The sequence below is a fragment of the Anopheles gambiae genome, chromosome X (assembly GCF_943734735.2).
Source record: "Anopheles gambiae chromosome X, idAnoGambNW_F1_1, whole genome shotgun sequence".
NCBI classification, from domain to species: domain Eukaryota; kingdom Metazoa; phylum Arthropoda; class Insecta; order Diptera; family Culicidae; genus Anopheles; species Anopheles gambiae.
The window spans coordinates 12,750,661-12,761,602 of record NC_064600.1 but is presented as its reverse complement, the minus strand read 5'-3'; the positions used below and the strand labels follow the sequence as shown (position 1 = coordinate 12,761,602).

At 40.3% G+C, this 10,942-nt stretch overlaps 2 protein-coding genes across 7 annotated transcripts in view; one reads left to right on the top strand and one right to left on the bottom strand.

The window, feature by feature from the left end:
* Positions 1–3,895: 3,895 nt before the first annotated feature.
* Positions 3,896–5,829, top strand: LOC133391535 (uncharacterized). The gene is made up of 2 exons (XM_061646441.1): positions 3,896–4,130; positions 4,208–5,829. Exons 1-2 carry the CDS (start codon positions 4,036–4,038, stop codon positions 4,974–4,976), a joined length of 864 nt encoding a protein of 287 aa, XP_061502425.1. The 5' UTR covers positions 3,896–4,035; the 3' UTR covers positions 4,977–5,829.
* A 1,944-nt stretch (positions 5,830–7,773) lies between these two features.
* LOC5666767 (mucin-2) overlaps positions 7,774–10,942 on the bottom strand; it is a 31,454-nt gene continuing 28,285 nt past the window's right edge. For all 6 annotated transcript variants that reach the window (XM_061646389.1, XM_061646421.1, XM_061646432.1 and 3 more), the window contains one exon: positions 7,774–10,896. In XM_061646389.1, the coding sequence (XP_061502373.1) occupies positions 10,590–10,896 (307 nt within the window). In that variant the 3' untranslated portion in view covers positions 7,774–10,589. The remainder of the gene's footprint in view (positions 10,897–10,942) is intronic.

The following is a 10,942-nucleotide window of genomic DNA, read 5'->3' as shown; positions in this document are numbered from 1 at the left end:
ACAATAAGTCACTGAAAGCCAATCTCGCTACACTAGTGGGTACAGGCAGGCCTTAACCGACAGCGGTTGTTGTGCCAAAGAAGGAGATTAAGGCCTTAACTCGAAAAACACAAAAAAAAAAATCTGCTAGAAAATGTCACTTAGGTACTCAATTGTCATTTTCGATTTCTAAAATCGGAGTTTCGAGCTATTTCCCTTAGACTGGCACCTTAAACTTCCCTTAAACTGCACCAGTTTTAGGGGCTTTTAGAAAAGCTTTTCACCAAATAACGCCGTACGAAATGTGCCTTCTGTTTTCGCCAAATGTTCAAGCAAATTAATTTAAAACGAATTGGACGCCAACTTCATCCAATATTCGCACGCACAAACGAAATTTTGATACTTTAGCATACACAAATCCAAATTTTTTGGTATCTCGAGCACTATTCGAGCAGGTTATGGTTAAAAATTTAGAACAAATGTCACGTGGGTAGGCACCTAGTAAGATACGTATCACACAAGGTGTATTTATTTAAAGGGTGAAGCCCCGCGTTTGCCGGGCGCTATCATTGAGAATTACTCCCCCCCCCCTCCAGCCCTTCACAACCCAATTGACATTTTCGAGCACGAATATTCGGGAATTCGAGCAAATTCCCTTCAACTGGAGCCTTAAACTTCCCTTAAACTGCACCAGTTTAAGGAAATTTAGAAAAAGGCCTTTAAAATCAACTTTGATGCGGCTTTTTCGTTATTTTCTTTTAGATTCGTTCGGAAATGATGTTTCCTATCGTTATAGTTGGTCATGTAGCCATTTTATACATAAATAATATCAATTTTTTTTATAAAATAACGTCACACAAAATAAGCTTTTGTTTTTCATAAAAAATCAAAGCTGCGAAAGTAAAATGAGCTAGACAGCATCGTCAATCGATAGAAGAAAGTCTAATTTACGAACTCACCAAATTTTAGCGCTTTCAACTCACTCGATCACACACAAATCTACAATTTCAAGCGTATCGAGTACTAATCGAGCAGATATGGGAAAACAATTTCGAGCAAATGTCACTTCCCAATTGACATTTTCGAGCACGAATAATCGGGAATTCGAGCAAAGTCCCTTAAACTGGAGCCTTAAACTTCCCTTAAACTGCACCAGTTTAAGGGAATTTAGAAAAAGGCCTTTAAAATCAACTGTGGTGCGGCTTTTTCGTTGTTTTCTTCTAGATTCGCTCTGAAATTATCCCAAGTGCTACAAATACACTAAACGTCCACTAAACGGCTTCTAAACGACTCAAGCACTCTACCTAAACGGAATATAGAAAGACTTCGTTTAGAAGACGGCAAACGACTCATGCATTCTAAAAATAGCGAAAAAGCTGGTGGCGCTCTCTGTTGGTGGGATACCCCAACCAGTTGAGCTTCATCGCTTGGAGGAGAGCTTTCTCATTTCCTTTGTACTGTTGTATGGTTTCGCATTGAAGTTATGCATCGCTAGAACTAGAACGGCGATACGATTGTTTAAATACTAAACTCCAACGGAAACCTTCAGCACTGAAGCAAGTGAGATTTGAGTAATGGTCGTTGGTGTTGATACCCACGTATCTGACCACACGACCATTCATATAGATTTTTGCTCAGAAAGTTATAAGCCTATATAGGTCATGATAAGATGAAACTTGTCGAAACACATTGCAAGAAAAGGATAGCAATATAATGATGAGTTGTAATACGCCATCTATTGATCAAACCAATGAAGCTGTGGAGCTTTCATTTTTTTTCTATGGATATTCAATTTTCCAGTCGTTTAAGCTTAATCTGTAGCGCTTGGGATGTTTCCTATCGTTTTAGTTGGCCATGTTCCCATTTTATACTTAAAAAATATCCATTTTTTATAAAATACCGTCACACAAAATTAGCTTTTGTTTTTCATCAAAAAACCATAGCTATGAATGAAAAATGACCTCGATGGCATCGTCCATCGATAGAGGAACGTCTAATTTACGATCACACCAAATCTTGGCGCTTTCAACACACTTGATCAAACACAAATCCACAATTTCAGGCGTATCGAGTACTAATCGAGCAGATATGGTAAAACAATTTCGAGCAAATGTCACTTGGGTTGGGAACTTTAATACCGGAGCCCCCAGTATTGTTATGTCAAGTCATGAAATGTCAATTTGCTCTGAAGCATTTCACCAAGGTGAATTTAAAAATATCAGGTGGTGGACTCTAGTGCATTTTGACAATTCGTCACTTGACGTAAGGTCCTCAGGATTCAAACTTTGTTTACATTAATTAAATTTGTTCATATAATTTATCTACCCCATTTTTTCAAATAAATCCCAAGTGCCACAAATCCACTAAACGACCACTAAACGGCTTCTAAACGACTCAAGCACTCTGCCTAAACGGAATATAGAAAGACTTCGTTTAGCAGACGGCAAACGACTCATGCATTCTAAAAATAGCAAAAAAGCTGGTGGCGCCATCTGTTTGTGGGATTCCCAACCAGCGGAGCTTCCTCGCTTGGAGGAGAACTTTCTCATTTCCTCTGTACTGTTGTATGGTTTCGCATTGAAGTTATGCATCGCTAGAACTAGAACGGCGATACGATTGTTTAAATACTAAACTCCAATGGAAACCACCAGCATTGAAGCAAGTGAGATTTGAGTAATGGTAGTTGGTGTTGATACCCACGTATCTGACCACAAGACCATTTATATAGATTTTTGCTCGGAAAGTTAGAAGGCTATATAGGTCATGATAAGATGAAACTTGTCGAAACACATTGCAAGAAAAGGATAGCAATATAATGATGAGTTGTAATACGCCATCTATTGATCAAACCAATGAAGCTGTGGAGCTTTCATTTTTTTCTATGGATATTCAATTTTCCAGTCGTTTAAGCTTAATATGTGGCGCTTGGGATATTATTTAAAAATATATTTTGGACTTTGTGAGTTCTTATTTAACATTGAAACATACATTAAAGTGTGTTATTTTGTGTTATTCTGTGAATTTATTCTAGAATTCTTTGTGTTTTCGACATTTTTGATGATAAAAATTAAGAAATCATTATTTTTTTTCAATTTTTACATTAATTCCTCATTATCTACGAGCCGCATGGACAATTTACTTGAGATTAGAACTCATGCTAGCATGATTTTAAATTTCGTGCATAAAAAAATCATCAAATCTTTTGTTAATATATTACGTTTTTTCGATAAAATCAATAGACACACTAAAATGCACATAATAACAAAGAAATCTGTTAGGCCGAAAATACACGGACCGGAATTTCGCGGCCGTGGAATTCCGCCTGCTGTCAAACCCATATACAAAGTGTCAACGGCAACTTTCCCGAACTGTCATATCCATACATTTTTCAGCAAGCGGAATTCCGCGGCCGCGAAATTCCGGTCCGTGTATTTTCGGCCTTATATTTGCTAAGCTTTGTGTGCGGAAACCAATGGTCAACGGTTCTAAAATGACGTAAAGTCCCTCAACTATGGCGACCCCCCAAAGGCCCTAATCCACCACCTGATATTTTTAATCCACCTTGCATTTCACCTCCTAATCAAGGATAATGTATTTAGAAGGTTGATTTTTATCGCTTTTGCTGGGCGACATTGTGGGGGACATCTGTCACTCTCTGCATACAAATTTCATTACCCCGCACCAGCCCTCCCCGATTTTTTATACCGGAGCCCCCGGAAGAGAAATGTCAAGTCGAGAAATGTCATTTTGCTCTGAACAACTTCACCTTGTCATTTATAACACCTTGCTCCTAATATACATATACCTTATTCGTAAAATAAGGTATGCGCAAGGTGTATGCGCATCACAATCGAATCCACTTCTGTCATAAGTTCGTCTAAAATGGCGTTCCCGCCTAATCTATAAGCTCACCTCGTCCCTATACCCACTTTGTTCTTTACTCAGAAAACGCGGCAATTGTACGTTCTTTTCCATTGAGCAAAAAACGCACATTGTGGTAGATCACGCGTGTGAGGACTATATAACCGAGAACCACTAGCATTAACATAAACCGAGATGGAAGAAAGTGGAGCCGTAAAGAGGAAAACGATAGAATTGCGTACTAAAGTTGAAGAAAATGTGGATGATGCAGCTTCGAAAAAATTGAAAAGGTAAGGTACAAAGGGGATTGCCAAAGGGGAAGGTTGCCAGATTAAGAAACGCTTACTTACGTCTGAATGAATTTCAGCATTTCATCAGCGAAGCATCCCATTTCGGCAGAAGGAAAGATACTTCAACATTCTGATTCGATGAACCTGCTGTATACTGGACCATCGGATACAGCGCAACGCAAAGACGTCGTACGGATTGAAGGCGAAGAATACGGTCAGACTGTTGCAAAACGAAACGACTCTGACGCACCGAACACTATGACGCCTTCTCCAGCTAGTGCCATTTCAAAGAGGAAACAGGTTTTGAAAAATGGGATGAATCCCCAATTGTACCGTACGATGATGTGCCACAGGTTCGTCAGTCATATAGATGCAGCTGCGTTTTCAGTAGAAGGGAACAATTACTTTGACTCGATCTTCCGGCAGGAGAAAGAAACCTTGAATCCGACGCGGGCTAACTCTTCCGTTACCCATATACAGCGGAAACGCATTAGTAATAACGTCCGGAAACGTGGCCTTATTGGTCGCTTTTCGCCCGCGTTCATAAGCAAGAGCCGCGTCGAGCTAGAACAGCGCCGCGGCTTGTTACGCTATCTAATGGCTAATCCGTTGATAGGGTACTCAGGTGATGTTGAACAGTGGACCACTCCGAATCCGATCAATATCGGATCCAAGGTGAGTGTAATGCTCTATACGCCCCGGCTGTGGTGCTGCTTCGGGGAAGTTATCGACATAGAGTACCGAGAGATTACAATGTACAGAGTTCGGTATGAATCCGATGGAATTGTGCAGGAGCAACTAGTGCCGGACTATTGCGTAGCGCTGGAAGAGGAAGGCGAATTGTAGTTTTTCCTCCTTTTAATAGTTGGACATGATAGCTTCATCGGAGCAACACTTCATAAGAAACGACATTCGTTATATAATTTGGAAAAAAACCCGTCAAGGTATTACCATACCATAAGTGTTGAAGATTCGTGAAACACTGCCAGTGGACACAGCCCAGCTGTCCGGAACATTCGCACGCCAGTGGACGAATGTTGCTACTGACTATGAACTATATATGTCCGAACCGGAATGCCGTACTTCTGGCTGATCAGTTGCTGGTAAACTGCCCAGTGGAGTAATATTAATAACACTCTAATCCACCAATCCGGCTGAAATCTAGTGAGGTACATGTGGGTTAGTTTGTATCGTCGTTCCAAAAATGTAGTTAAGAGTTAGCCATCACATTCTTTAGAAATAAGAAGCAAGAAACTGTTTCGAATCTGTCGAAGGTTTGGTATGTTAACGTGGTCTGGTTATTAGAAAGGTTGTGATGATATATTATTACATAGCCACGACATTCGACTTAGAAATTACAAACTCTTTTGAATTTTTGTCATAATGGACACTAACGCTGTCCCGCCATTAGAAAGGTTGTGATAACCATAATTGCCTTGAGGTTAAGGAGATGTAAGACATAAAACTATTATTCACTTAAAGTTTGGAACTGTACATGGTTGAAGATGTTTTCCGCGCAAAGCATTCGGTTGCTATCCTGCCTAGGTTTACTAAACATATCTTACAATATCCAATATTAGCTTTGGTATGTTCCTCGACCGATGGTTAGGCTTTGAACGGTTTTATTTTTTTTAATAGTGAATTTCATTTTTAACATTAGTAATACATTTGGTTGTTACCCTGCCTAGTTTTATTAAACATATCTAACAATATCCTATATTAGCTAAGGTATGTTCCTCGACGGACGGTTAGGCTTGAACGGTTTCAAAAATTAATTGAAAAATAGATAGAATTATTTCAGATAGATAGAATTTCATTTTTAACGCTAGTAAAAGATTTGGTTGTTACCCTGCCTAGGTTTACAAAATATATCTAAAATCCATCCTTGATTAGCTTTGGCATGTTCCTCAACTGTCGGTTAGGCCTGAACGGTTTCAAAATTTCTACTTAAAAACTAAATGAATTTCATCTTTAGCACCTGTAAAACATTCGGTTGTTACCCTGCCTAGGTTTAATAAACATATCTTAAAACATACTAGATTAGCTCTTAGCATGTTCTTCAACTGACGGTTAGGCCGTAAAGAGTTCAGAATTTGATGTTAAAACAAGAAATAAATGAATTTCATCTTTATCATAACCAATTGACTTTTTTTTCTATTGTGAACTTATTTGTGGAATCTTCTGTGATTCGATTTCTTTTGCACTTCTTGAATCTGAAAAAAAATTTAACGTGTGTGAAATGGTTGTTACACATCAGGTGTCATATCTGTGTAGATTACCTCATGCTTAACGAGTTTTACACAAGGCTGTTGCTAAAAGTGTCACATCCTCTACTATCTCTAGCACTAAAGCCCGCGTTAGAGCCCCGGTGGAATTGAACGTGAATTTTTGGGGTTTTCTGTTGTATTTCAATAATTTTTTATGAGAATATGGCTTATCGTACACCAAAACAAATGATATTCAATTCCCCAACTTTCTAGACTATACAAAACATTGAATTAATAAATTAATTAAATTTGTTTGCTTTGTTCACGGTGAAAAAATAATGGTCATCGGGGAATGATAAGGAAATGCATTTAATGAATTATTTAAGCAGGTTTTACAGTCTCAATAGTTGGGGAATTGAATATCCTTTCTTTTGGTATACGATGAGCCATATTCTGATGAATATTATATGAAACATAGCCAAAAACCCAAAATTTCACGTTCACTTTCACGCAAGGTCTAACGCCTTAAGATGTGGTCGCGTCTAATAAGATTTAGATGAACTGTTTCCCTAAGATTAATATTTTCATAGTTCCATAATATGCCACACGTGTTTTGTCATCTGCAAGATGCATTCATCCGTAAGACAAATTGCTCTCGAAAGTTGCGTGTGTGAATTCTTTCAAATACTCTAAGGTGTATTTTTCAAAGGCATATTTTATCTAGTGGTTGAACGAGTGGTTAAAGGACCAACAGCTCAGAGAGAAATGTATCTTAGGGAAAATATATCATCGCGTAGCAATACGAGCAGCCACTATATAAAAATATGATCTCCTTGAACAGTAAAATATAAAATTTGTATGTACTGCCATTACAAAACAAAAATCTTTTTTCGTGAACACAGCTAAGACCATTAGTAGAGAATACTGAATTAACAATAAATATGTTGTTTTTGATATTCATCAAAAGTGGATAAAATATGATAATTGATATGTCGCAGGGAATATATGTTGAGAAAAACACAACTGCTTTATTCCTTAGTTCAGAATGGAATCGCCTTTATTCACTCAATGTGTACTCTGATCGAGTCTTGCAATGTTACTGCGTTATGCGTGTTACTATACAACAATAATAATGTACTAAGACTTGATGGCCGGGTGCTGAAGGGTTAAAGACACCATTAAAAGAATTTTAAACGAGTTTAGTTTTAAACGAGAAACAGAGGGTGTGAATCAATAGAAGGAAAATTTAGAAGAAGAAAAAAAAACACAGAGCGTTAAGCGTTCATTTAGTAGCAACAGCGTCTGCCGAAGAGGAGAATGTGTAGCATACGATTTTTGTTTTCGGATACCGTTGCTGCTTTTCGGATGTGAAAATCCAATTTGATTTTCTTTTTCCAGTTCAATTAATCGCCTAGGGCGGGTAAACAGACCACCGATATTTTGCAATCTCGCAGCTTTATGCAACCAATCAATAATTTAATTATTTTTGCTTCCCTGCAAACAATCTCTCTGTCCCCACACACGCTCGTGGACACACTGAGTGAGTGTGTGATTTTTTCGTCCGTTCGTTGAGTACATTATACTTATATCATTAATTAGCCCGTTGTGTTTTCTTGTTTTAGTTTATTAATCGTACACTGTTTCCGCTGTGCTTCTGCTTTAAATTATGTTTGGTGTGAGGAGCTGACCTGGGGTTGGGAAATCTTCGCTTCGCGTTAACGAGAACCGAACGCACCTGGCCATCTTTCGGCCAGTTCGTTTTACAATCCGAGCTTTCCGTTTGCTTCCTGTAACTGCAATTGCGACTATTCTGGGAATTCTGCACGTGTGTGGTAGGTGGAAGTAGGGAAGGTGTGTCTTATTGTCTGTTTTAATCCTGCACCGTCCTATTTTATGCTCAATGTTTCCTGCTTGTTTTCGGGGGCTTTTGATTTTGAAATAGAGCGTTTGCGTTCCATCCATCCTCTGCCTGTTTCCATCTCTCCCTTTCTAGTTTTCTGTAAATCGTTCCTACGTCTTAAAACTCATTTTAATCACAACAACAACAACAAGAATAATGTCGGCAATAAACCCAGACGCCACTAACAGTAATAAAATTAAACAAACAAAAAAAATAGCAAAAACAAACAAGGCAATGCGTTTTCCTTTTTCTCCTCCTCGTGAATTGGGAACCAAACTACACGGCAGCAGCGCATGACGCATCCTTTCCAATGCCTGCAGTAAATAATTAACCTCCGTTCGCTGTGTGGGGTACGCGTTTGTTTAGGATTTGTTTTTGTTTTTCTTTTAAAAAGTTGTTGCCCAAAACTATCGTTACAAAGTGGGTTGCCTTAACATAACAAAAAAAAAAAATGTGTATGCACGTGTATGACCTGCTTTGAAAACTGGCACTGCCGCGCGCACGCGCTCGCAATCATTTAACCACCGGCTCTCGTTTCCTACTATTCTTCCTGTTCCTGCCTTCCGCCATCCATAATAGCACTAATTAGTTATGTATAAAAACAAACATTTTTCCCCTCATTATCCTCCCCCCCCCCCCAACTTTATCAGCTATGCACTAACTGTTTTGCTTTGCTTCTCTTCGCTCCCTTTTGATTAACACGCGCACGGTAAACCTATCGCCTCCCTATAGGATGTGGGCCCATCCCATCCTCCACTAGCTTAATCCGTTCCGTTTTGCCCGTTTCGCACCGTTATTACGTTAAAGTACAAAAAACATTTTTTAAAAAATAAAAACATAACACAATAACAGACGCGTGGCACAGGGCACCACAGCTTGCCGACAATCTCACGCTTATTCTTAACTTAACAGATCGAAGAAAAAAAAAAACAGATTACAATGATTAACTTTTTCTTGTTCCACGGGCAACCTATCGGCTTGCAGCACGTTAAGGACAGCGCTCGTCGATTAAATGCGTAACTTCGTACACCTCGCACGCGCAACAAACAAACAAACAAACAAAACGGTAATAGTACTAATAATCAATTTGTTATAGCTAAACTTAATGCTAACCTAAAACGGAACACGGGGGCATTGAGATTGAGTAAAATTAAGCAGCTATTACTTTTGCGTTGTAACTCAAAAATACGCTTACTTGCTTCTAGTACAACATTGCAACAAATGTTTTTACCTTTTCTCGTTTGCTTTCCCTTGGTTGCTGCAAGCTCTCGGCCCGTTTGCCTGTCCCTGTGCACTCCTTTCAGCTAGCTTAAAACCAAACCACGATTTTTACGTTTTTCGTCACACAATATTGACGTTAGTAGTGCGCGCGCGCACAGTATTTTCAGCCAACATAGCGCACACATCGATTGTGGTCTCAAAACAAGCTGGACGGTGTGTCTATCTATATGCAATACCCTACTTATCGCAGTGAAATGTTCTTATCCACCGATCTCAACCTTTTTTGTTTGTCCATGGTAACGAGAGCATCGTTGCAGCGATGGCTTGCCTGCTGCAGCTGCAGAGGAGTGAAACGATGCACACAGTGCCCAGCAGCTGCTCAATTAGTGTTGAGTTGTACGCAGGACATATATACCCACACGAAACACGAACACGTGTGCTGTCATGGCGCAATGACCGCAACGCCTAGCCTTAACTAGTTTTGCGTAGTTTGCGAATTTTCACAATTTTGCTAAGTGGGGTTAGGTAAATCGAAACCATACAAAAAAGAAAAAAAAACAAACGAAACGCAACCATTGCTTGGAACGTTTCTCTACCGCATTTGATATACATTGTGATATTTTTTTTTTCTTCTTCTTGCGCTGCCTCGGCAAACGCACGCTCTCTACTCGTTGTGTTTCCCAAGGGGGCGCCGTTTGCGTGTTCCCCCTTTCTAGGAAGGGGCAACAACCACACAACAATGGTTCCGTCTTGCGGATACATTTTGCTTATGGTAAAAAAAAATTATAACAAAAGGTATGAGGATAACAACATTTACGGATAGCCGAAAAACGGAACCCCCCGGCCCTAGTTATTCGCCTACGCCGCTGCGGCCCGGAATTACAGCAAACGTGGGACACATTTGGACGCGTGTCCGTACGTTTACGCAACACACATACATACATACATACACACACACACACACACACACACACCTAACAATTACGCTTATTAACAATTATTAGATTGGCGGACGAGTGCTGCCCCAAAATGTGCTAATCGCTTGCCGCCTAATTTCGAGCTGCTTTTGCTACGATCGATTGCGCGACACGTTGACGGTCCAACATGCTTCCAAACCCATGCTTGTCGGCCTTACGATTTGGCTTTAAACTTGTTGCCGCGCAAATACCGCACGCTGCCGGACTTTCGATTGCACAGGTTGCTGCCGGTGTTGGCGGTATCGGTGATGGTGGTGGATGTGCTGTGGCCACCGACCGTCCGGTGCCGTTTGGCCACCGCCTGCCGGCGCTGGTGCCGCTGCTGGCGCCGTCGCCGCTGCTGCTTGTCAAGGGTGGACGCGCGCCCACGGCCAAAGCCGGACGAGGCTTGTGCGGCATGGTCCAGCTCCTGCATCGCCTGCTGGATGGCTTGCTCGAGCTGTGCGTTCAGTTTACGGCTCCTACAACGACAAAAGAGTGATCACAGGGCGAGAGAGAGAGAGAGAG